This window comes from Balaenoptera physalus, assembly GCF_965194825.1.
Source record: "Balaenoptera physalus genome assembly, chromosome: 3".
NCBI classification, from domain to species: domain Eukaryota; kingdom Metazoa; phylum Chordata; class Mammalia; order Artiodactyla; family Balaenopteridae; genus Balaenoptera; species Balaenoptera physalus.
This window is the reverse complement of record NC_138890.1, coordinates 65,350,312-65,377,981: the sequence shown is the minus strand read 5'-3', so window position 1 is coordinate 65,377,981 and position 27,670 is coordinate 65,350,312. Positions and strand designations below refer to the sequence as shown.

The window sequence follows — 27,670 nt, the reverse complement described above, 5'->3', positions numbered from 1 at the left end:
GCAGAGAAAGAATGGAGGCTAAATTTTACTCATATGCTTTACCACCAAAAGCAATTCAGACTTAAATTGGAGTACCATGAAAATCATCCTTTGCATTTAAAGCATTTATCTAGGGGTAATAACTCCTAAATTTTAAGTCTACTCTGGCTTTCTTTGAATAGAATGAGATTTCATGCACTGGAACATAATGGTCACATTTTTATTAAATAAAACAAAGCAACAGAATCTCACCTTGAATATGGCCACCCAGATCAAAAGTTGTAAATGTCATGCCAGCAATGGTTAGTTCTTCTGATGCTAAATAATAATACAAAATATTTTAACAACATGAAAATTAGAAATCCATTCCTGGTATATATTGCCACTTAAAGTTTGATTTACTTTAATTGCAAATAAGGTCAAATCAAAAAGGAATTCTCTGTTGTAACTACTATATTCCATTTCATATTGCCAATATTATGCACGTAAATGGTAATATTCATTTCTAGTATTCACTACCCACCACAAATCCAACACTTACTTATTTTTCCTTCTCTATCCTGCTGAAATTGACAATTATTTACTGTGAATTCAAGTGACTGCTCCAACCTAATAATTTTTCCTGTAATTCATCTTAAACGATAAAGGTGAAATAACAGTATTCTCTCATGGCTGTCATATTTCGCAGGTGACAGTCTTTAATGACAAACACAATTATAATAAAAAATTTGGCTATTATTTCTTCAAATATTTTTTCTGCTCCCTTCCTTCCCCTTCTGGGACTTCAATGATAGGTTTGCTAGAATACTTAATATTGTCCCACAAGTCACTGAGGCTCTGTTGATTTTTTTTTTTCAGTCATTTTTCTCTGTGTTTCTTTTAGTTTCTATTGCATTGACTTAAGTTCACTGGTCTTTCCTTCTGCAGTATTGGCACTAATTTGCTATTAATTCTTGGGACTTCCCTGGTGGTCCAGTGGTTAAGACTTGTGTTCCACTGCAGCGGGTGCGGGTTCAACCCCTGGCCGGAGAACTAAGATTCCACATGCCGTGCAGTGTGGGACACCCTCCACCCCACAAAAAAAATTGCTATTCATCCTATCTAGTGAAAATTTCATTTCAGATATTTTATTTTTCTTTTCTATAAGTTCCATTTGGTTCTGTCTTTTTTTTTTTTTTTTTAAACAACAGCTCCTGTTTATTTTTAAATTTTTATTTATTTATTTATTTATGGCTGTGTTGGGTCTTCGTTTCTGTGCGAGGGCTTTCTCTAGTTGGGGCAAGTGGGGGCCACTCTTCATTGCGGTGCGCGGGCCTCTCACTATCGCGGCCTCTCTTGTTGCGGAGCACAGGCTCCAGACGCGCAGGCTCAGTAATTGTGGCTCACGGGCTTAGTCGCTCTGCGGCATGTGGGATCTTCCCAGACCAGGGCTCGAACCCGTGTCCCCTGCATTGGCAGGCAGATTCTCAACCACTGCGCCACCAGGGAAGCCCTTGGTTCTGTCTTATATCTTCCATTTCTCTCCTCATTATGTTCATGTTTCACTTAAATCCTTAAGCATATTCATAACAGCTATCTCAATGTCCTTATTTGCTAATTCCATCATCTTTTTTACTTCTGCCATCATCTTTGTTACAATCTGTTTTTACTGATTAATTTTTCTCCTGGTTATGGATCATACTTTCCTGCTTCTTTGCATGTCTAATAATTTTTTATTGAATGTTGGATTTTTAAAAAATTAATTAATTTATTTTTGGCTGCACTGGGTCCTCCCTGCTGCGCGCAGGCTTTCTCTAGTTGCAGCGAGCGGGGGCTACTCTTCCTTGCAGTGCGTGGGCTTCTCATTGCGGTGGCTTCTCTTGTCGCGGAGCACGGGCTCTAGGCACACGGGCTTCAGTAGTTGTAGCCTGCGGGCTCTAGAGCACAGGCTCAGTAGTTGTGGCGCACTCACGGGCTTAGTTGCTCTGAGGCATGTGGAATCTTCCCGGACCAGGGATCGAACCTGTGTCTCCTGCATTGGCAAGCGGATTCTTAACCACTGTGCCACCTGGGAAGTCCCTGGATGTTGGATTTTGTTGTACCCTTTTCAAGAAAGTTGGACTTTGGGAATTCCCTGGCGGTCCAGTGGTTAGGACTCAGCGCTCTCACTGCAGGGACCCTGGTGGGGAACTAAGATCCTGCAAGCCACGGGACATGGCCGAAAAAAAAAAAGAAAAGAAAGTTGGACTTTGTTCTGGCAGGCAGTTAAACTGCTTGCAGATCAGTTTTTAAGTTTTGTTAGGGCAGATCTAAAGTAGCCTTTACTTTGGAGCTACTTTAGCCCCATTACTAAGATATGATCCTTTGGAGTATTCAACAAGGTCTCTCCTTTTTGGCTGGTGCGAACTTGGATTCCCGGCCCCATGTGAGCTCTGGGAATTATTTGGCTAACAACTCCACTATAACTGTTCTTCCAGAAATTATTCTTTGACTGGCCATGTGTAGTTTCACCCTATGTATGCACAGATTGGTATTCAGCCATGAAAATATCTGGAGTTCTGGGATTTCCCTGGTGGTTCAGTGGTTAAGACTCCGTACTTCTACTGCAGGGGGCCCAGGTTCAATCCCTGGTCAGGGAACTAGATCCCGAATGCATGCCACAACTAAGAGTTCGCATGCCACAACTAAGACCCGGCACAGCCTAAATAAATATATATATATTTTTAATTTCTGGAGTTCCTTCTCTGCAGAGCTCCTTCCTCTGTGGTAATCTGCCCAGCAAATTCTAGTCACCTCAGCCTCCCCAAATTCTGGTCTCTGTCTCCTCAACTCAGTAAGACTACTGGGTTGTTTGGGTTTCCTCTCCCTACACCATGATCTGAAAATTACCTCCTGTGATAAAACTTGAATAGAGAAGTGTTTGTTTTTCTTCTCTCAGGAATCATAGCCCTGTGCTAGCTATTGCCCAATATCTGATAACAGTTGTAGTATATATTTTTGTCCAGTTTTCTAGTCATTTACAGTGGGATGGTAATTCCAGACTCTGTTATTCCCTCATGGCCAAAAGCAGAAGACCCCCTACAATTACAATGAAAGGTTCAGTATAATTGTTAACTATTCAGTATAACTATGAGACCCCAGAGTAGTTTATCTTGCTAAAAAATTCTGTATGAAGACTGCCAACTGAATGAATAACTAATACAATTTGTGTTCAAAGCATGATCCTTTCCAATAAGGAAAAGATAATGCTTGGATGTGGTTGGCAAACTACCTCTATGGTTACAATCCTCAGTACACTCCCTGCTTTATAAAAGAAGTCCCAATTTGATTAATTAAGATACAGAACACTGGGCTTCCCTGGTGGCGCAGTGGTTGAGAATCTGCCTGCTAATGCAGTGGACACGGGTTCGAGCCCTGGTCTGGGAAGATCCCACATGCCGCGGAGCAACTAGGCCCGTGAGCCACAGCTACTGAGCCTGCGCGTCTGGAGCCTGTGCTCCGCAACAGGAGAGGCCGCGATAGTGAGAGGCCCGCGCACCGCGATGAAGAGTGGCCCCCGCTTGCCGCAACTAGAGAAAGCCCTCGCACAGAAACGAAGACCCAACACAGCCAAAAATAAATAAATAAATAAATAAAATTAAAAAAAAAAAAAAAAAAAAAGATACAGAACACTGTTAACATCCCAGCAAGTTCCCTCTTGCCCATTCCCAGTCAGTCCACACCTCCACTCCCAGAAGCAAGCACTGATCTGAATTCTATCACCACAGGTTTGTTTTGCCTGTTTTAGAATTTTATATAAATGGTATCATATAGTATATAAATTTTGTGACCAGCCTCTTCCATGCAATATAATATGCATTGTATGTATCAGCAGTTTATTCCTCTTTCTTGTTGAGTAGAATTCCATTGTTTATCCATTCTTTTTTTGAAGGACATCTGAGCTGTTTCCAGTTTGGGGCTATTACAGATAAATAAAACTGGTATAATAAACATTCTTGTATGAGGATTTTGGTGAACACATGTTTTTCATTTCTCCTAGATAAATACCTAGCAATGGAACTGCCAGATCATAGGGTAGATATATGTTACCTTTTTCACATATGCTTTTTCTTTTTAAATTTTTATTGGAGTATAGTTGATTTGCAATGTTGTGTTAGTTTCAGGTGCACAGCAAAGTGAATCAGTTATACATATATACCCATTCTTTTTCAGATTCTTTTTTTTAAAGATTTTTAAAAGATTTATTTATTTTAAATATTTATTTATTATTTATTAATTTATTTTGGCTGCGCCAGGTCTTAGTTGCAGCACATGGGATCTTCGTTACCGCATGTGGGATCTTTAGTTGCGGCATGCAGGATCTTTCGTTGCGGTATGCAGACTCCTTAGTTGTGGCATGTGGGATCTAGTTCCCTGACCAGGGATCGAACCCGGGCCCCCTGCACTGGGAACACGTAATCTTACCCACTGGACCACCAGGGAAGTCCCTATTTATTTATTTATTTTGGCTGCGCCGGGTCTTAGTTGAGGCACGTGGGATCTTCGTTGCCATGTGCGGGATCTTTAGTTCCGGCATGCGGAATCTTTCATTGCAGCATTTGAACTCTTAGTTGCGGCATGCATATGGGATCTAGTTCCCTGAACAGGGATTGAACCCGGGCCTCCTGCGTTGGGAGCGAGGCATCTTAGCTACTGGACCACCAGGGAAGTCCCCAAATTCTTTTCCCATATAGGTTATTACAGGATATTGAGTAGAGTTCCCTGTGCTATACAGTAGGTCCTTGTTAGTTATCTATTTTTTTAAATTTCTTTTTAAAAAATTAATTTATTTTTATTTTTGGCTGCATTGGGTCTTCATTGCTGCACGTGGGCTTTCTCTAGTTGCGGTGATTGGGGACTACTCTTCGTTGCGGTGCATGGGCTTCTCGTTGCGGAGCACGGGCTCTAGGCACGTGGGCTTCAGTAACTGTGGCATGCAGGCTCAGCACTTGTGGCTCGCGGGCTCTAGAGCGCAGGCTCAGTAGTTGTGGCGCATGGGTTAGTTGCTAAGCAGCATGTGGGATCTTCCCGGACCAGAGTTCAAACCTGTGTCCCCTGCATTGGCAGGCAGATTCTTTTTGGTTTTTTTTGAATTTTTGAATTTCATTTTATTTATTTTTTTATACAGCAGGTTCTTATTTGTTATCCATTTTATACACATCAGTGTATACATGTCAATCCCAATCTCCCAATTCATCACACCTCCCCGCCCCCCCAGCTGCCACTTTCCCCCCTTGGTATCCATATGTTTGTCCTCTACATCTGTGTCTCTATTTCTGCCCTGCAAACTGGTTCATCTGTACCACTCTTCTAGGTTCCACATATATGCATTAATATACGATATTTGTTTTTCTCTGACTTACTTCACTCTGTATGACAGTCTCTAGATCCATCCACGCCTCTACAAATGACGCAATTTCGTTCCTTTTTATGGCTGAGTAATATTCCATTGTATATATGTACCACATCTTTATCCATTTGTCTGTCGATGGGCATTTAGGTTGCTTCCATGAGCTGGCTATTGTAAATAGTGCTGCAATGAACATTGGGGTGCATGTGTCTTTTTGAATTATGGTTTTCTCTGGGTATATGCCCAGTAGTGGGATTGCTGTGTCATATGCTAATTCTATTTTTAGTTTTTTAAGGAACCTCCATACTGTTCTCCATGGTGGCTGTATCAATTTACGTTCCCACCAACAGTGCAAGAAGGTTCCCTTTTCTCCATACCCTCTCCAGCATTTGTTATTTGTAGATTTTCTGATGATGCCCATTCTAACTGGTGTAAGGTGATACCTCACTGCAGTTTTAATTTGCATTTCTCTAATAATCAGTGATGTTGAGCAGCTTTTCATGTGCTTCTTGGCCATCTGTATGTCTTCTTTGGAGAAATGTCTATTTAGGTCTTCTGCCCATTTTTGGATTGGGCTGTTTGTTTTTTTAATATTGAGCTGGCAGGCGTTTTCTTTACCACTGCGCCACCAGGGAAGTCCATAGTTATCTATTTTATATATAGTAGTGTGTATATGTTAATCCCAATCTCCTAATTTATCACTTCCCCCCACGTTTCCCCTTTGGTAACCATAAGTTTGATTTCAAGATCTGTGAGTCTGTTTCTGTTTTGTAAATAAGTTCATTTGTATCATTTTTAAATTAGATTCCACATATAAGTGATATCATATATTTGTCTTTGTCTGACTTTACTTCACTTAGTATGATAATCTCTAGGTCCATCCATGCTGCTGCAAATGGCATTATTTTGTTCTTTTTTATGGCTAAGTAATATTCCACTGTATATATGTACCACATCTTCTTTATCCATTCCTCTGTCGATGGACATTTAAATTGCTTCTATGTCTTGGCTATTGAAAATAGTGCTGCAATGAACATTCAGGTTCATGTATCTTTTTGGATTATGGTTTTCTCCAGATATATGCCCAGGAGTGGGATTGCTGGATCATACAGTAGTTCTATATTTAGTTTTTTAAGGAACCTCCATACTGTCCTCCATAGTGGCTGTATCAATTTACATTCCCACCAACAGTGCAAGACGGTTCCCTTTTCTCCAGACCCTCTCCAGTTCTTATTGTTTGTAGATATTTGATGATGGCTATTCTGACCAGTGTGAGGCGATACCTCATTGTCGTTTTGACTTGCATTTCTCTAATAATTAGTGATGTTGAACATCTTTTCTAGGGCTTTTTGACCATCTGTCTGTCTTCTTTGGAGAAATGTCTATTTAGATCTTCTGCCCATTTTTTGATTGGGTTGTTTGTTTTCTTGATATTGAGTGGCATGAGCTGTTTGTATATTCTGGAGATTAATCCCTTGTTGGTCTCTTCATTTGCAAAAACTTTCTCCCATTCTGTGGGTTGTCTTTTTGTTTTGTTTATGGTTTCCTTTGCTGTGCAAAAGCTTTTACACTTAATTAGGTCCCATTTGTTTATTTTTGTTTTTATTTTCATTACTCTAGGAGATGAATCAAAAAAGATATTGTGGGACTTCCCTGGTAGTGCAGTGGTTAAGAATCTGCCTGCCAACGCAGGGGACACAGGTTTGAGCCCTGGTCCGGGAAGATCCCCCATGCTGCGGAGCAACTAAGCCCGTGAGCCACAACTACTGAGCCTGCACTCTAGAGCCCGCAAGCCACAGCTACTGAGCCCGCAAGCCACAACTACTGAAGCCTGCACACCCTAGAGCCCATGCTCCGCAACAAGAGAAGCCACTGCAATGAGAAGCCCACGCACTGCAAACGAAGAGTAGCCCCTGCTCGCCACAACTAGAGAAAGCCTGCGCGTAGCAACAAAGACCCAACACAGCCAAAAATAAATTAATTAATTAATTTAAAAAAAAAAGATATTGCTGAGATTTATGTCAAAGAGTGTTCTGCCTATGTTTTCCTCTAAGAGTTTTATAGTATCCAACCTTACATTTAGGTCTTTAACCCATTTTGAGTTTATTTTTGTATATGATGTTAGAGAGTATTTTAAATTTCATTCTTAAAAATATGGAATGCTTCACGAATTTGTGTGTCATTCTGGTGCAGGGGCCATGCTAATCTTCTCTGTATCATTCCAATTTTAGTATATGTGCTGCTGAAGTGAGTACACATATGTTTTTTGATTAATTGAAAAATATTAGTTGAAATGAATGTGAGCCACAGGAAGGCTGAGATAGCATCTGTTTTGTGCCACTGCTTTTACTCCTAGTACTTAGAACAATGTCTGACATAGAGCAGGTGCTCAAAAAATATTTGTTGAATAAATTAAAAAGAGCAACATCATAAAATTTTTTAAATGACTTACACCTAATATAAGACCACTGTGTAATCTCTTCTATTTCTGTTGTTTTTGCAGATAATTTTATATACTCAATTTCACCATGATCATTTTTCTTTAACAGTATTGTTCTTGTATCAGAATCTTATTTGTCAAGCCCCACTTTCCTCTCCTAATATAAAAAAAAAAGTATCAATTTTACAAAGTCTTCCTTTTCCAACTTCACTCACTAACAGCTTCAGAGATAAAATGGTAATTTGTTTTGCTCTGTTTTCCTTCCTTGTTCTTTGTATATTTACTGAACTAAATTAACTATCATATTATTTACTTTTTAGTCCAGTTCTCAATTTTATACTCATTATTAAGGCCAACACTTATTATTTCATAATTAATCTATGGATTAACTTGTCTTTAAACTCTCTGTGTACTTGATTCATCGTCTTTTCAACAGTAAAAGTAAGTTCACAGGTATTTTAAGATTAGACTTCTGTTTCTAATAATTTTATCACTTTAACATTAACTTTACTTTCTCAAACAGTACCTATTACACAATCTTATATACAGGATGATATGTATTAAGTGATTTAGAGAATCATTATTAATGTCTTTCAGGTAGTCTTTCTAAAAGGAAGCACAGTAAATTATTTTTTAATTATTTTAAAACTTTCTAGGGAATTCCCTGGTGGTCCAGTGGTTACAACTCGGCGCTTTCTCTGCCGTGGGCCCAGGTTCAATCCCTGGTTGGGGAACTAAGATCCTGCAAGTCGTGGGGTGTGCTCAAAAAGAACACCAAAAACCAAAAAACAAAACCTTTGTATAAGTGTATGAATACATGCCCTGTTTTTTGGAATAATTCTATGGTCTTTATATTAGAAATAGTTCAGGTTGTTAGGACTAGAAAAATAACTGGTTAATAAGTTGAGAGCTACCAGCAAAGTATAAGACTATAATCTGTCCATTGAATAATGATTAGAATAGTACAGTTCTAAAATTTGAAAGAAATTTAGGTTATGTAACAAGCTAATGGTGACTATTTATAACCTAAGCAATATGTTGTTGAATATCATATCATAATCCCTGAGACAATAACTTTTTAATTCCTCTAGCTGGACAATGGTATACTAACTGATAAGAAGATATGAGTATTATTTCAAGATCTAAATATACTCCCTAGAGTTGGGTCACTTATTATTTACTATACTATTTTAAGAACAGGTGAAATGACCTGATCATAATTTATCCACCAAAAAAACAAACAAAACCTTTTGGTTAGGGCCTATGAATTGGTATCACTTGATCAAGTAATATATTGTATGGGAGAATATACTTACTGGGATGTAACGTTGGGACATGTTGTCCAAGTCTATCATCTTTTAGCATGTGTAGCAATGTTGTTTTTCCCGCATTATCCAATCCAAGAAATACCAATTTACCAGTTTTCTTATATAATCCTGCAGAATAAGAGCTATGATTAGTCAAAGTGATATCTGACACAGACTACACAAATAAAATGACTTTAAATAAAAGTATAATATAATATTCACAATTTGGTTATTTAGATACTTTTCCTAATTACCCCAGATTTTTGATAAAGAAACACTTATTAACCTTTTGAACTTTTAAGATTTTATAAATTGGCCTGCAAAAGCTTGGATATCTAACCTATTTTTAGTTTTGAAGAGCTATTTTAAATCTATTATGATTTGGGAAGTCAAATCATTATAAAACTAAACTTTGCCCCGATCAATAAATGTGTGTGTGACCTAAACTTATCTTGCAATGCCAAAATGCCAATTCCCTTGACAATTTATCTTAAATCCTCTTTTATTTTATTTTAGTTTATCCCTTGATAAATATCTGTGTCCTCTACTAGAGAAACACTAATACTTGACATCATGTATTTATAAAGCTAGACCAAAAGAAAAAGAGTATTTTTCCACAGATAAAAATAAATTAACCATTTTTGACAATAAAAATTACAGTGAGTTTTTTCAGTAAAAAAGTTTAGTTCACTGTCAAATTTCCCTGAGAATAAGGTTAAACTATTCACATGATTGCATAACACTACGCAACAACAAAAATATCCAAGCACATAATTTTAAATATATCAATCAAGCATTGACAGATAAAGTGATAAACAGATAAAGACAGCATTGACCAATTTATAGTAGACTGGCATTTACTGCAAAATTCCATATTGAGCTATATATATATGTGTGTGTGTGTGTGTGTGTATGTGTGTGTATTTTAAAGACTTTTCTTAGAGCACTTTTAGGTTTACAACAAAACTGAAAGGAAGGTACAGAGATTTCCCATATACCTCTGTCCCCACACATACATATCCTCCCCCAAGAGGACAAAAGTTTAATGACACATATTCAACAGTATACAGAGTATTTTCACCACCCTAAAAAGTCCTCTGTGCTCTGCCTATACATCCCATCCCACCCAAGGCCCAGCAACCACTGATCTTTTTATTGTCTCCATATTTTTGCCTCTTCTAGAATGTCATGTAGTTGGAATCACTCAGTATGTAGCCTTTTCAAATTGGTTTCTTTCACTCAGTAATATGCATTTTAGTTTCTTCCATGTATTTTCATGGCTTGATAGTCCGTTTCTTTTTAGTGCTGAATAATATTCCATTGTCTGGCTATACCATAGTTTATCCATTCACCCACTAGAGGACATCTTGGTTGCTTCCAAGTTTTGGCAGTTACGACTAAAGCTGCTACAAACACCTGTGTGCAGGTTTTCGGGTGGACGTAGGTTTTCAGGTGGACGTAAGTTTTCAACTCCTTTGGGTAAATACCAAGGAGCACAATTGCTGGATTGAATGGTAAGAGTATGTTTAGTTTTATAAGAAACCAACAAACTGTCTTCCGAAGTAGCTGTACCATTTTTCATTCCCACCAGCAATGAATGAGAGTTTCTGTTGTTTCATATCCTCACCAGCATTTGGTGTTGTCAGCATCTGGATTTGGGGCATTCTAATAGGTGTGTAGCGGTATTGAACTTCATTTTTCATGTCTTTAATTGTCTAACACCCATGGAATTACATGAGGACAGGGAATGCAGCAGCAGCTCAAAAAATACTTAATCAATAAATGAAATTTTTAAGACATTAGGCAATTACAGATTCAGGCCATCCATCTTCTAATAAGTTCATGCCAAAATTACATCTAGTTCTTTACCCACATTTAAGTTTAAGAAGTAAATTATTTAAGTCTTAATCTTTTGATCACATATTGACCAACAATTCCAATCCTAAAGAGAAGCCTGTTTTCCATATTTACTTGAGCTGGGATATTACATCTCTCCTTTAATTATAAATCTGACTAATAATCTCCTTAAACATTTCTATTTCTTAAAAGGTTTCTACATAGACTGTTTCTAACCAATGCACTCAATCTTACCACTTTTTTTTTTTTCTTAATATTTAATTTTATTTATTTTTGGCTGTGTTGGGTCTTTGTTGCTGTGCACGGGCTTTCTCTATTTGCGGTGAGTGGGGGCTACTCTTCGTTGCGGTGCACGGGCTTCTCATTGCGGTGGCTTCTCTTGTTGTGGAGCACGGGCTCTAGGCATGCGGGCTTCAGTAGTTGTCGCTCGCGGGCTCTAGAGCGCAGGCTCAGTAGTTGTGGCACACGGGCTTAGTTGCTCCACGGCACGTGAGATCCTCCTGGACCAGGGATCAAACCTATGTCCCCTGTATTAGCAGGCAGATTCCTACCCACTGCACCACCAGGGAAGTCCCTACCACCCTAACTTTTAAATAGTAAAAGTGTACAGGATAATATACTAAAAGGGAACAACTAGAGCATTTAATCTTTAAACTGAGTTGGACTAAATTCTTATTTTGTGGTAGGCACTGTTAAGCACCTGCATACATTATTTCACTTAATCCTCAACTCTGTGAAGTAGCATGATTATTCTCTTTTTTACAGAGGGGAAATGAAGACTCAGAGTTAACTTGCTCAAATGCTGAAGTCATATCTGAGATTTGAACCTATGTCTGATCCCAAAGCTTTGGTTCATTTTCATTTCTCTATACTGCTTCCTAAAGTTAGCACTATTAACCTTCTTGTTCCTGATTGTGATGCAATCTATTTTGCCTTTTCAACATAATTCAGCATAGATTCATTGTTCTATAAACTGAGATATAGATTCCAACATGTTATAACCCAAAGCCCCAGCAAAATAAAGTTTAAAAGCCTCTATTTCTGACCCAGTTCTTGCAAATATGTGACAAAATATTTCAGTCTGATAAAAAGATTTAAGAATTCTCTTGGAGGTAGTATAGAGAGATCTGACATTTGACCTGTAGTAGAGCAACAGTATAAAATAATGTGAGGAATTATATTTTTTAAAAGAAAAAAAAAACACTCTGGGTTTTAAAAAATTTGCAATTAAGGAAGGTTCAACTAAGAAATAAAAATACAGTGACAAAATGTGATCTTACATTTTTATCCTTTTAATATATAGTAGTCAAACAAAATTTATATTTCCCAATCAAAATTTATTTCCTCAGTCAAGATTATGTTTGTGGAGAAAGAAATATTTATATAGGAGATATCATTCCATAAGTATGGTTGTGGCCAGTTTAGAACTATGTTGACCACTCTGTAATTACATGAAATGCTTCTCTTTCTGCCAGTTTACAAGATGATGGTTAGAAGGAGACTAAACTTAGGACAAAATTTGAAAATAGGAGACTAGAAATATTTTCATTAATTTTTACAATAATAAAATTGTGTATATCCCAACATAAAAGTTAATCAAAAGCCTGTTTCAGGGAAAAAAAAAAAAAGCCTGTTTCACCGAAAAATGTGACAAGTCAAGGGTGTCAATAAAAGAATGGGAAGCAAAGATTTTTCCTATCTTTAAAATCTATAAAGAGAGGAAAATCACTAGTCAAAATTGCTGGGTAAACAAGACTCATTTAGTAGGTTATAAAATGCCATTTATAATATATGAGGTACTTTATGGAACATGCATTTTTATAATAATAATAAAAAAAGAAACAATGCATTGGATTCCTGTGAGGATTACATGAGGTAAAGCATGTAAAGCTCTTGTGCAAACTGGCTAATAAATGGTAGCTATTCCTGTTAACAATATGCTTATCAACAACCTTAAAAGATAGGAATTATTATTATTTTACAGATAAGGAAATTAAGGCTAAAGTGGAGAAAACAGTTTGTCTAAGATTACTGTGGAACAGGTAGAATGAGTAATTGAACATGTTTGTATGACTCCAGAGCCCACATTTGTAACTACTGGGTTACATACAAAGAGGCTCTGGGCAAATAAAAGATACTTTTATATAAGTAGGATTAAATGGGATAACAAAAGAGAACAAAGGGCCAACATTACCTAAAAACTGTAGCACACTGCTGAAACCACTGTAAATCCAGTCAAATATGAAGGACATAGCCAAATCTTATAGGGTCTGGAAAAAAAATGTTTTGAATTTAGTAGTCAACATTAAACACCAACAACATTAAACATCAACTGTGAGTAAATAATCCTACAACCTTACTACAAAGAATTAAACACTCTTTTCCATGCCAGTCTAACCTGATCTATACTGATGAATAAAAAACAAAATGTCATTAAAATACCAAGTAGAGACCATTCTTTGCCCCTCAAAGTAGCAAACATGAAAAAATTATAACAGTCAAGACTAGGAAAAATGTGGTAAAAGAAGCATTATTAGTGGCAGTATAAATTGCTACAAATCTTTTTCAAAACCAATTTGACAATAATGTATCTGTTGATACCATTTGACCCAAGAATTCTACTTTTAGAAATTGTCCTAAATATGGAAAAGCTTATGTATAAAGATGTTTATCAAAGTGTTCCATAAGAAAATTTTTAGAAATAATCTATGTTCAATAGTAAATTAAATATAGTATCTATGGCATATGAAATATTTACCAAAACCTCGGAGTGGGGGACAGGAGAGAAGGGAGAAAAGAGGAGAAGAAAGGAAACTGATCATGAAATAAGTTTCCAAGTCTGATTTTACCTATGTGGAGTAAAAACCCTTTTTCTTTTTCTTTTGTTCTTTTGTAGCAGTTGGTACCAGATAGTAAATTTCTGGGTTTGTTATCTTTCTGCATTTTTCAAATTTTAATCATGTTACTAAATGTAAAAAAAAAAAAAAAAAAAAAAAGATTAAATCACAGTAGAAAATACAGAGCATAGTTCAATTCATCATTTACTTGACATGTACTTGATAAACTAATATAGCTAATATGGAAAATAAGAGAAAAAAAGCCTCTTTAGAAAAAAAAATCACTTATACAAAAATATGCTTTCAGATCAACAAAGTTCATTTTCTAGAGCTGAACAAAAAAACCCAGGCCCAAAACTTGGGCCAAGTCCAAAAAGTTTGAAGGGTTGTGCTATGTTTGATATTCTTCAGACTAAGTATGACACACAACACTGCTTTCTATAACTGCCTCTCCCTCCAGTGGGCTGCCAAGCTGGACACAGATGGGCCCACCAAACTCAATATTCCTAGAGGGTAAGATGTTGAGAGCACATCACCTTGAGAGTCAGAAACGAAGAAAAGAGACAGCCTACCTCTAGTCTGTACAAGGCCTAGCAGTGTTTACTAGGAAATCCCCTGGATCCTGGCAATAGATTCTCCCCTCTTCTATTAACTTCTTACTTGAATTAGCATAAGCAGAATTTTGTTCTTGCAATCAGTTGATTCCTGATTAAGACAGAGTGGCTGGCAAACTATGAATAGTTTCATTTGTCAGTATCACAAGAATGAGAACTACAACAGCCACATAAATATATAAGAATCTATTATCTTAGAAGTTCTCATTTTACTCAAGTTGAAAATTATACCTCCTTCTACTATTATCATTTTAGGTCATGCAGAAATTGAAACTTAAAGTCAGAGAAAATATATACAGGTGGCTTGTCTTTACTGAAGATTCTGAGGTATATGCTTTTCAAAGGGAATCATAATAATTTTCACTGTAGAGAATCAAATAAAGTAGTGGTGTGTTGAAATATTTTATTTAATTTAAAATATATTTACCTAGTTCATATTACATCCAAAGTCCTGAGCTAGACATCATGGGGAATACAAATATTGATGACAAACATGGCTCTTTCTCTCAAAAAGATTATAGAGTGATAAATTAGCTACACAAATGCAATTAAACTGAAAAATGTTAAAACTGAATAGGATATTATCTAAAATGGTCACAACTCACCCTATAGAATTTCAAGACTTATTCAAACACAAGGGGAAAAAAATGCCCATACTGTAAATCCTAAGCTACTAGGGGAGTAATGATCATAAGAGCATAAAAACAAAATAATAAAAATAAATAACAGAGATATGAGGTATTTATGTGCATACCAACAGAAAGAGGTATGGTATGCTCACAAATACACTTTATATTTTGTATGAAAAAAGAAAACCAGTTCTGCTTGTCTCTACATCCGAAGTCCTATTTCCATAGTTCTATGGTGACACCAGGGTACAGCTAAGGAAAGGTTTCTTAGATGGTGTTTAGCCTGAATGGGTACAGCAAAAAGTTGGGAATTGTTAGATAATATGACTGGGGTTAGGGGACTGCAAACTGAGAGTAAAAAATCAACGGGTGCTAATTAGTGATGCAGAAGCCACATTGATAAACAAATCTGAGACTAAATTTAGACATTAGGTCTTCATGCCTGCTACTTTTAATATATGGACATAAGAAATGATGCTGAATCCGCCTTTTAATTTAATAAAACAAAGCAAAACAAACAAAAAATATCAGCTACCATTTATTGAACCCTTACGAGCATTATGGTCTAGAGGTTAAGAGCAGGAGCTCTGGTGCTAGGACTTTACTATCTACTTTAGGTAAGTTACTTCACTTTCCTCATCTGTAAAATGGGGATAACAATATTACCTGAGATGGTTATTATGAAGATTAATTACTACACGCAAAGCATTTAGTATTTCGCATGGAGGAAGCATTTAATTTTAGCTGCTGTTATTATTATTTCTTCTACTACATGGCCCACAGTACTAGACACTTTACAGATATCACCACTAAATACCCCAACAACCTTTCAGAGTACATATATTATTGTTCGCATTTTACAGAAGGAGCTGAGGTTACAGTAAGTAAAACTCAACTACTAGTGATAGGCACAACTAAGTTTCAAACATGAGTCGAACTTCCACGTCCATCCCCTTTCCCTTACATTGCATTGGCTCTCTAAAGCTTTATAACAATAGTTTTAAAGGTTTAAATTTACTTAAGTCATTACATACCATTTTTTAATAACTCCAGCTCATGACTCTGACATGCAATTCCTTCCTCTCCCACACATCCCACACCCAGTCATTTCTTAGTTCTATCAATTTCTGCACTGAAGTCTCAAGCCTTCTTTGATTCTCACAGGAGCCACCTAGTCAAGAGCCTTATTGTCACTTTCCAAAACTATCATCTTAACATCAAAATGTGTTTCTACCCATCTGTACATGCCCTCCAGAGTCGCTTCCCCAAAATGTCATCTTGGACTTGTTGCATAGTCAGGGTGACTATAACTCCCAGTTTGCTGGGGACAGTCTCAGCAAAGTTATTTCAGTGTAATTATTAACAGTGCTTCCTCTCACTCTCAAAAGGGTCCTGATTTAGGTTAAATTTTATGGCCACTCTATGCTTGTGGATGCAGCGCCACTGGAGGTTTGTGAGCTGAGAAATGATACAATCAAACTCCTAGGCCAGTATTCCACATTCCACTCTTAGCTACCTTTCCAAGTTTAATACATATTACTTCCCTACTTGTAGCTTTCCCCAGGCCAAAGTAAACTGCCTGCCATTCACCACTGGTGACCTGGACTTTACTACCTTAAAACCTCTGCTCATTATCCTTCCCAGCATCAGAATATTCTCCCACTATCTCTGCCTAAAGTCTCCTTGCCTCCAGCACCAGCCAAATGCTATGAAAGAAATTAATTCTCACTTGAGGGACAGATATAGGTGGAAGAACCAAAAGAACCCAGGAAGGGTAAAAGAACTAGAAGAGAGAGGCAAGGAAAGAAGTTAGCCACATTAAACGCAGAGATGTCACAGCTAGCTTTGGTGACAAGGAGACAACAGTTGACAGCATGAGTAGCCTGCAGTGGAGTGGTAGTACAGGAGAGCCTATGTCTGGTACTTAAAGCACAGCAGAGCTGTGTGACCTTGAACAAGTTAAAATCTCTCAGGGTGTTTTAAGAGCAAATGAGATACAATGCACAAAGTAAGTATCAATATTTAAAACCTGGCTTCTGTCATTATTGAGAAGAGAATGGGACAGGAGGTTAACAGGTGGATGGAGGCAGTGAGGAAACTCTTCTTTCAAAAAGTTTGAAATGGGATGAGGGAAATGAGATTTTCTTCTTAAGGAAGGGTGAGGCTTGAGAATGTTGATAAATTTAAAGGAAGGAGCTAGTGGCAAGGAAGAGGTTAAAGATGAGAAACAGAAGGAGTTAACCAAAAGGGTCAAAGGCTCAAGAGGAGCCTGGGCAGAGAGCACACTCTTTCTCTAAGATGAGAAGGAAGGAACCCAGGAAAGATGAAGAAGGGGTGTAACTACTGAGCCCGCGAGCCACAACTACTGAAGCCCGCATGCCTAGATCCCGTGCTCCGCAACAAGAGAAGCCACCGCAATGAGAAGCCTGCACACCGCAACAAAGAGCAGCCCCCGCTCGCCTCAACTAGAGAAAGCCTGCACAGCAACGAAGACCCAACACAGCCAAAAATAAATTAAATTAAATTAAATTAAAAAAAAAAAAAGAATAGCTATTGTGGGGAAAAGATCAAGTTAAAAGATTGCTAAAAAGAGCCAGGGACTTCCCTGGTGGCGCAGTGGTTAAGAATCCGCCTGCCAATGCAGGAGACGCGGGTTCGAGCCCTGGTCTGGGAAGATCCCACATGCCGCGGAGCGACTGGGCCCGTGCGCCACAGCTACTGAGCCTGCGCTCTAGAGCCCATGAGCCACAACTACTGAGCCCACATGCCACAACTACTGAAGCCTGCGTGCCTAGAACCCGTGCTCCGCAACAAGAGAGGCCACCGCAATGAGAAGCCTGCCTGCGCACCACAAGGAAGAGTAGCCCGTAGCCCCCGCTCACCGCAAATAGAGAAAGCCCGCGCGCAGCAACAAAGACCCAACGCAGCCAAAAATAAATAAATAAAAAATAAATTAATTTAAAAAAAAAAGCCAGTTGCTAGGGTTGAAAAACATTCACAGCAGTACCAACCTGTACTGATTTCTATACCCCAACCCCCCCACCCCCCAAGCAATGCTCAGCTTTAGAGAACAAGCAGCAAATGGGGTTTAGGGACTTCCAGAACAGCAAATGAAAAAAAGACAGGGGAGCAGAAATTTGACAGTACTAGCGACAGAGACTGAAGTAATCTGATCAGAAGTTCAGGCTGAGTGGATAAGGTATAAACGCAGATAGCACATGGAATGGGGTGGGGATCAAAGGCAGGCTCCTCACAGAACAGAAATGGAAGAAAAGGGGAAGAGTCTTTAGCTAAATAGCAGGTGTAGATGTAGTAAAAGGGTGCGAGAAGTGAAAGGTGGGTCAGAATTGTGCCTGAACAGTGGAGGAAAATGTGGGGTTCAGAATTCAAGAAAGGATTGGGTCTGGATGGTGGCCAGCTCCAAGGCCTGGCTCTGGCATGGGCAGCTGAAGAGAATTAGAGGTGAAGGATTCGGGAAGCTGGTCTATTCCACACTGACGGGCAGTGGAATCATCTAGAAGATTGGAGGGCAGGGTTTTAGAAAGCAAGACTGTGAATCAAGTGGCAAAATCCTTACTGAAGATGACTGTTGGTAGGTGAGAGCCACGAGGACTCAGGGAGGGTAGAGTGGGTAGGCCATGCAGGTAAATGGATTTTTTGCATAAGGATGGTACCAATTTACTTTTGTATAATTTGTCCCAAGATAACTACTCTAATAACATATATGGGGAAACTCTTCTTTAGAAATTAATGAGATATTTACATTTCTATAAAGTCATGGTTTCTGAGATCCTTAAACAGAAACTCCTGAAGCTAGGAGTCATTAGTCATTTTAAAGTAGAGGGAGTGAAGTAAGTCAGAAAGAGAAAAACAAATACCGTACGCTAACACATATACATGGAATCTAAAAAAAAATAAAAAGAAAAAGTTCTGATGAACCTAGGGGCAGGACAGGAATAAAGACGCCAACATAGAGAATGGACTTGAGGACGGTGCAGGGGGCGGAGTAAGCTGGGACAAAGTGAGAGAGTGGCATGGACATATATACACTACCAAATGTAAAATAGATAGCTAGTGGGAAGCAGCTGCATAGCACAGGGAGATCAGCTTGGTGCTTTGTGTCCACCTAGAGGGGTGGGATAGAGAGGGTGGGAGGGAGACGCAAGAGGGAGAGGATATGGGGATATATGTATATGTATAGCTGATTCACTTTGTTATACAGCAGAGACTAACACACCATTGTAAAGCAATTATACTCCAATAAAGATGTTAAAAAAAATAAAATAAAGTAGAGGTAAAAATGCCAACTAAGAATAAAAGTTACTTAGCCACAAACAGATACCTGAGCCCTGAGAACAGGTTACACAACACCATGAACACACTATTAAGACATGTGAAAAGCAAAGGTCAAGAACAAGGAAACATATACACGTCAGCAGATTTATTTATTGCATGAACAGCAAACAGGAAAAGTCGCTAAGCAGATTAGAAAAGTGATCTACTCAAGTAACATGAAAATCAGTGCAAAGGGTGTAATGGAACAGAAATTCTCAGATTACAAATAACTTCTGAAAGCCTTGCCCCATTAAACTCATAAGGACAATTCCATTTATATGAAATGTCCAGAATAGAACAGAATCTATTTAGAATAGATAGAATAGAATAGAATAGAATCTATTTAGAGTAAATAGGTTAGTGGTTGTCAGACTGGGGGGAAGGTGAAATGGGGAGTGGCTGCTAATAAGTACTGGGTTTCTTTTGGGGGTGATGAAAATGTTCAGAAGTTACTGGTTATGGTTGCACAACATGATGAACTAAAAAAACACTGAATTGTACACTTATAAAGGTAAGAAGTGTATGTACAAGTACCCTTTATGGTATGTACTCTCTCTCTCAATAAGGTTATTATTAAAAAACAAAGAAAATTAAATGTTGAAAATTTACATGGACTTTTAATATTTATAACTAATACAAGTAATTCAGCAAAATCATTTAGGTATGAACTTTTAAAAAATATACATAAGGAAAAAAAATACACATAAGATGACAAGATATAAATACTCCAAAAAGTAATGCAGGTAGAAAATAAAAACTATTAATATTCTAAGGAGGTAAATCCTATTCAGAATAGAATTCTAGAATCAATACATTAATGACTTTGGGAAGCAAAGCATGGTAGAGCTGTGGTAAAATGGATGGAGTGCCTGTCCTAGAATTTAAAAAATCTAAACTGAATGCATCTTTTTTTTTTTTTTTTTTTGGCCACGCCATGCAGCAAGGGGAACTTCCCCCACCAGGGATGAAACCTGTGCCCCCTGCAGTGGAAGCTCAGAGTCTTAACCACTGGACCACCAGGTAAGTCCTGAATGTGCATCTTTCGAAATACCATAATTTCATTCTGCGAAAGCCAATCTTTCTGAGTGCCAGTTTGCTTCTCCATATAAGGGAAATACCACCTGCCTCACAGAATGTTAAGAATGATTAACTATGATAATGTACATGAAAACACTTTGAATACTACCCCATATAAGGTGGTATTAATTCACTCAAACTAAATTAGTTAAAATTCAAAGCACAAAACTTTTAAATGCCAATTTTCAAGTTAACTTCAATATTAACAACTATTAATATGAAAAAGTATTTTTTCATAATGTTCTGATTTTACTTTAAATATTAATAGCACCATCACTGTCACCAGAAAAGGCATTAGAAGAGTTTCCTTCAAATCCAGGTAAGGAAATTTCACTAGGAGAGATTAATCACAATTTTCTACACAATTTTGTCAGGCTTATGATTAAAATATGTACAAATTCCATAAGATCAGTATACTATCTGTAAACTAATTTAGGAACTATACATACCTCTCTCTCAGATTCAAACAGTACTAGAAATACAAAGGCCAAACTCTGCTTGACCATGTTTTGTAGAATTTCAGCAAGGCCCTATGCCTTTCAGTCGTCCCTTGATGTCCTAGAGGATTGGTTCCAGGCCCCTACACCCCATCCTCAAGTCCCTTATATAAAATGTCATAGTATTTACATATAATCCACGCACATCCTCTAGTATACTTTAAATGATCTCTCAATTACTTATAATATCTAATACAATGTAAATAATAAGCGAATAGTTGTAAATACAATGTAAATGCCATGTAAATAGTTGCCAGCACTTGGCAAATTCAAGTTTTGCTTTTTCAAACTTTCTGAAATTTTTTCCCCCAAATATTTTCCATCCGTGGTTGAATCCTTAGAGTGGAACCCGTGGATACGGAGGGCCAACTCTGCTAAAAGTATGGACAGTGACAACGTTGAATGTTTTAAGACAATGTTACTTTATAAATACTCACCCCTAAAATTGTTAAATTTTCTTTTTACAACCTTTATTGAAACAGTGATGCAAATAAAAAAAAAACTCTAGAAAACATTTTAGGATTGAATGTATAGCAATTATAATAATGGAACTAAAAACTAAACCTTTTAGTTCGTGTAATGAACAAAAAGTACATAATCAATTTTCCTTTAAGGGAAAGTGATGCTCGATTGAAATAAGGTTAAATCTATGACAAATATAAATAGGATTTTTTAAGAGGAAAGGAAAAAAACTCTGTATTAAAAAAAGTTGTGCACCTGAGTACTGAACTTGCCTATAATGAATTAAGAAAAAAAAAAAAAACTGACATAAGCAATGACAAGTTCAATCATTAAAATACTTTTAACTCAAATTGTTCTAAAAGCTGTATACAAGGAAGAGAAACTTTTCAATACCGTGATTTGAAAATTATTTGCTTAGTAATATTTTGCAGAAAAATAATTTGAGTTTCAGCCAAGTGTACTTAAAGAAGAGGGTGGAGAAATAATGAATCATTACTACAGAATTCTGATTTATAAGCTTCAAATGATGTGGCAGTGATTTTCATTTCTGATAGCCTACTCTTTGATGTCAATTCTTGCTTGAAGTGCAAGGCAAAGGAGGGTTAAAATGTACCCTATTTAAACTGCTAATCTGCATAATTAATGACAATGCTTCTTTAATATTTCTAAAATGAAGGCAACACCGTCCTCTTCTGCAAACTCAGAAAACACCAATGAACTATCCTAAAGTGTTTAAAGTTCAAAATATTTTGGTGATGAACGCAAGCCCACTAAAACAACGTTTGATATACACATTGCTTTGAAATGTCAGCACCACTAATTATTGATAAAATGTAAACCTTCCTGTATTCCTCATGTGTAAAATAGAGATGATACTACTACTTCCTCACTGGACTGCTGTGTGCATAGCTAGCGCCTTACACATAGTAGAAAACAAATGTTCCTTTTCTTCTTTCATTTGCTTCATTTAGACTTACTCTAATTCGTATTCTAACACTTAACTCTGAACACAGGACATTCTTCAGTGTGAGACACAGTGGTAGTATAGAACTTGATATATCAATAAAAACGTGCAACTAATATTAGGTTTAGTTTTTCAAATTAAAACGATTTCTTCACCTCATTTTGCCCCATGTACCTAACACCTTAAATTCCTGACGAGTTTGGTTTTTTTTGGTCAACAATGTCAGAGTTTTAGCTGTTGTCAAAATCAATTTCTATCTTGTTGGAAACTCTTGAAATAATCCCTAAATCATTGCAGTTTTCCCCCAACAGTGTATCTTTTTCCCAGTCAACTGGGACTTGGGCTATGGGAAGAAGACGTTAACCACTAGTGGGAAAGGAAGTTCTATTTGTCCCCACACTAAGTGGGAGAGCTGAGAACAACACACCGCGTCACAGCCTCTTGAGCTGTCAATGATCCCCGCCGCCTTCACCTTACTCGGTGAGGAAACTGAGGCCGAGCGGAAGGAAGGGCTTGCCTGCAGTTTAGAGTCATCTCGTTCATTCCTGAAATAACCCACCGTTTGACAGCAGCGGTGTCCTATCCGGATGACCGTCAGAGAGGCCCCGCGAAGCACGAAAGGAGCCCGTCCTCTTTCCCGCCGCCAGATTCCAAGGCAGAAAACAGGAGCCCCTTCCTCGCCCGGCTACAGGCAGGGGCATTGGGTGGGCCCAGGCCCGAAAGGCGCTTCTTCCCCGGGGCCCACAGCTGCCGCCCGCCGGTTCTCCGGGCAGGAGAGGCCGCCACTTACCTGCGATTGGAGAGAACACAATTCCTTGCTTGGCGTCGACCCTACTCACTCCGACACCGAACTGCAAAGCGCGATGGCTGCCGCTGCCCTAGTCCGCGCTAGCTCCTTCCGGGCCGGTGGGTGCTTCTCTCCCGAAGGTTCGCAGGACAGCAGCGCCGCGCGCCTCCAGTTCCGCCTCCTGGCGGTTCCGCGGCCAGTCCTACCGCTGAATGCTCCCAGAGCTGGGGCCTGCTCCCCATACACGCCTGAAGGGGCTGCAGGGGCTGCGGGCCTAGGCAGGGAAGGTAACACCGGTTCTTAGCTTGGGGAGATTATACGTGACATGCTTTCCTGAAAAAATACATTTTCAAAGTGCACCTGTTTCTTGAGTTCAAGTAATTTACAAAATGTAACTATGAGCTTTAAACAAGACTGTCTTGACCCCGGCCGTTCTTTGCTCATGGATGTTACTTTTCTTAAATGTATTCAAATGGGAATACTTGGGTGCCTTGAATGAAAGTGTGATGATAGTGCTTCCAAGATTGCTCTTAAGCCTAGGATTCTAGGTGATGCGGACAGAACAAGGAGGTGTTTGGGAACTGAAGCAGAGTTATTTGATAGATTCCCAACAAAGCCTGTAACCGGCTCAGCTGGATCTCCCCCTCTTTCGTTCCAGCCTCAGGAAATGCCTTACTCCATTGGTCCTCCCTTCGCACTTGTTATTCTTTCTGCCAGAACTGCTTCCCCAAATCTCTCCTCTCCACCCAGGTAACTCCTATACACTCTTCAGGTCTCAGCACAGATAGCTCTCTCATCAAAGCCTCCCTCTCAGACTTGGTTAAGCCCTCTATTTCAGGTTTCCCCAGCAACTGTACAATTTACCTTATCATTGAAGTTATCTTGCTTATAATTTTACAGTTAAATATGTATGATTATTTATCTATAGCCTCCCCCAACAGGCATTCTAGAAACTTCCTTAGGTCAAGAACCATATCTGCCTTTCCCCTCTTAAACCGTTTTCAGTGCTTGGCATACAATAGGTGCTTAATACATATGAGCAAGTGATTCATTCATAATATGAAGGACTCCTAGCTACATTTTTGCCCTCAAGGGGTTAAAGAATTTCCCTGGAGTCCATTGGTCTGAGCTGGAGGAGCCTGCTGTTCCAGTCTGGGTTCACCTCTATTCTCCTTTCCACTCACCTAGTCTTAAATTCAGTTTGGTTTAATAAATACTTTTAAGTAGCTTGAGGCACTTCACCAGGCTCCTCAAGAGTACTCCACAGCTCTTTTCCTGGATTGCCTTTCTTTCCTGATATCCCTGGCATTTTAGTGAGCCTTTAGATAGCAATCTAAATTATGATTCCTGCTGACTTCAGCAACAGATTGTAAATCCTCTAGGAATGGGGGAATGACAATAAGCAAGACAGTCTCTTTCCTCCAGGGCCTTTCGGTTTGGCAGGGAGATGTGTTCGTTCACAACTAACTATAAAAGAAGGTAGGAGGAGAGAAAGGATAGCAAAGTACAAACTTATGGTAGGGGTGAGGAGGTGGAGAGGCAGGAGATATCAGTGTTTGAGGAGAGTCTAAAGGATACATAAGATATTTACCCCCAATCTTTTTGAAGATTGTTATTGTTATAAAAGTAATACTTAGTCATGGTTAAAAAGTTTGGAAAATCCAGAAAAACATAATGGAAACAAAAATCACCCTCTGTCACACCTCACAGATATAACCAGTTTTATAAGATTATAATCATACTATGAACAGTTTTGTAAAACGTTTAAAATTAAAAACATTCCCATGTAATTAAGTATTCTTCTAAATCATGAATTTTAATGGCTGCATTTTTATTTATTTATTTATTTTTGGCTGTGTTGGGTCTTCATTGCTGCGCATGGGCTTTCTTTAGTTGAGGCGAGCGGGGGCTACTCTTCATAGTGGTGCATGGGCTTCTCATTGCGGTGGCTTCTCTTGTTGCGGAGCACGGGCTCTAGGCACCCGGGCTTCAGTAGTTGTGGCTCGCAGGCTCCAGAACGCAGGCTCAGTAGTTGTGGCGCATGGGCCCAGTTGCTCCACAGCATGTGGGATCTTCCCGGACCAGGACTCAAACCCACGTCCCCTGCACTGGCAGGCAGATTCTTTTTTTTTTTTTTTTAATTTATTTATTTATCTATTTATGGCTGTGTTGGGTCTTTGTTTCTGTGCGAGGGCTTTCTCTAGTTGTGGCAAGCGGGGGCCACTCTTCCTCGCGGTGCACGGGCCTCTCACTATCACGGCCTCTCTTGTTGCGGAGCACAGGCTCCAGACGCGCAGGCTCAGTAATTGTGGCTCACGGGCCCAGCCGCTCTGCGGCATGTGGGATCTTCCCAGACCAGGGCTCAAACTCGTGTCCCCTGCATTGGCAGGCGGATTCTCAACCACTGCGCCACCAGGGAAGCCCTGGCAGGCAGATTCTTAACCACTGTGCCACCAGGAAAGCCCAATGGCTGCATTTTTAATAGAGTATAATAGTTAAGAGTACAACCCCTAGCTATAGACTATGGTTCTAACATTATTAGCCACTTGAAGTTTCAGTTCCTGTATATGTAATATGGGGATTAATATCCAGCAGGGATAATATATCATAATGAGAGCCTTTACTGTAGAGCCTTTCGGAGGTTCTGAGCAGAACAGGAATATGGTCAGCCATATTTTTGAAAGTTTGCTCTGGCAGCAGTGCATGGGTTGTATTGGAACAGGTCAGGACTGAAAGCTGAGATCAGTAATGAGACAGCTGCAATCACAGAGGTGAGAGGTAACGTGGGGCGGTGCTGGGTCAGTGGGAACAAAGAAATAGGGAGTCAGACATGACTGATTACATGTTGGTAGCAAAAGTAAAGGAAATACCAAAGTTCAAAGTTTTAACTTGGATTAGTGAGTCTACTTCTCTCTCCACTACAACCACCTTACTGCAGGCCACCATCATCTGTGGCCTGGGTTACTGCAACAACTCTTCTTTCCCCACCAGTCAATTACCCTCACAGCTGTTGGACTGATTTTTTTTTTAATGGATTCATCTTAAAGCATGAATTAGATCAAATTACCTTGCTGTTTACAACTCTTCAATTGCTTCCCAAAGTCTGTAAACTCTTTACAATGCCTTATAAGGCTCTTGCTGCTCTGCCTCCTGTATTTCTCGAATTTCACCTTGTGCCATTCTGCCTTGTTCACCACAGTAAGCTCATTCCTGCCTCTGGGCTTTTGTAGGTGCTGTTCTCTTTGCCCAGTGTCCTTCTTTTCCCCATCTTCTCCCTTTGTATGGCTAGCTTCCTTGTCCTTTAGATCACAGCTTAAACGTTACCTCATGTCCTAACCCTCCTATCCAAATCAGATCCCTGCTTCCTATTCTCTATCTCACTACCAATACCTCAACAGCACTTATCAAATTTGAAATTTATAAAGATATATTTATTTACATTTTTATTGCATTTCCTCCACTGTAAACTCCACAGAAGGAAGAGATCCTATCCATCCTGTTCTGTTTTTGCTTGGTGCCTGACATATGGAAGGCATTTAATCAATATTTGTTGAATGAATGAATAAATCAATGAAAGAGCTGATGAGTAGAAAGTACGATGAAAAGATAGGTTTAAAGGGGAATTTATATCTCAGATCTCTGATACCATGGTGCCAGGGTGTGTGTAGATGGGGCAGGGACAGAGCGATATCTTTAGAGTTAGAAAAGGAAAAAGAGTTGGCATTTGATATTGTACCTCCAGTGCTACTCAGGGGAGATAGGGTCTGACCAGAGGCTAACACTATTTCAACTACACTACCAGGTCAGTATCAGATGGGACACAATGCGGCGTAATAGTTAAGAATAAAAGAATTAGAGAACAACATAGTTTAGAAACAAGTGCTAGTGGTGTGGTTTGGGCTACAGTTGCAATATGAACTTACAGTAGTGAATTAGTGAGGCTCAAAATATTCAGAATAGAAGATTGGAAGAGATGACGCTTTAAATTTATCCATTCAAAAATGTTTATTGAATACCTGTCAAGTGTGAGGCCCCAAGCCAAGTGCTGAGAATACAGAGGTAAATAGGACACTGGCCCTGGTCTCTACTTTCTTACAGTCTAAATAAGGAGACAGACATGAAATCAAAACGATTACCTTGGGCTTCCCTGGTGGCGTAGTGGTTAAGAATCTGCCTGCCAATGGAGTGGACACGGGTTTGAGCCCTGGTCTGGGAAGATCCCACATCCTGCAGAGCAACTAAGCCCGTGCGCCACAACTACTGAGCCTGTGCTCTAGAGCCCATCAGCCACAACTACTAAAGCCCACGTGCCTAGAGCCTGTGCTCCGCAACAAGAGAAGCCACCGCAATGAGAAGCCCGCGCACTGCAACGAAGAGTAGACCCCACTTGCCGCAACTAGAGAAAGCCCACGCACAGCAACAAAGACCCAATGCAGCCAAACATAACTAAGTAAATAAAATAAACTTATATATAAAAAAAAGTTACCTTAGAATTGTCACGATATGTATAGAATTTT

General features: G+C 38.9%; 2 protein-coding genes across 6 annotated transcripts in view; one reads left to right on the top strand and one right to left on the bottom strand.

The window, feature by feature from the left end:
• Positions 1-23,308, bottom strand: part of SAR1B (secretion associated Ras related GTPase 1B) — a 32,056-nt gene extending 8,748 nt beyond the window's left edge. The window contains exons 1-5 of one of the 5 annotated variants that reach the window (XM_082454806.1): positions 23,157-23,278; positions 13,801-13,916; positions 13,146-13,221; positions 9,104-9,223; positions 232-297 (exon numbers count right to left, since the gene is read on the bottom strand). In XM_082454806.1, coding sequence (XP_082310932.1) covers positions 232-297; positions 9,104-9,223; positions 13,146-13,203 — 244 coding nt within the window. In that variant the 5' untranslated portion in view covers positions 13,204-13,221; positions 13,801-13,916; positions 23,157-23,278. Of the gene's footprint in view, positions 1-231; positions 298-9,103; positions 9,224-13,145; positions 13,222-13,800; positions 13,917-22,925; positions 23,121-23,156 lie in introns of those variants that run through there. The other 4 variants (XM_082454807.1, XM_082454805.1, XM_082454809.1 and 1 more) reach the window with 4 other exon arrangements.
• The window catches only part of SEC24A (SEC24 homolog A, COPII coat complex component), a 104,403-nt gene that overhangs the window by 13,185 nt on the left and 63,548 nt on the right, over positions 1-27,670 (top strand). The window contains exon 4 of the mRNA XM_082454707.1: positions 20,307-20,386. The gene's annotated coding sequence lies outside the window, so the exon portion shown is untranslated. The remainder of the gene's footprint in view (positions 1-20,306; positions 20,387-27,670) is intronic.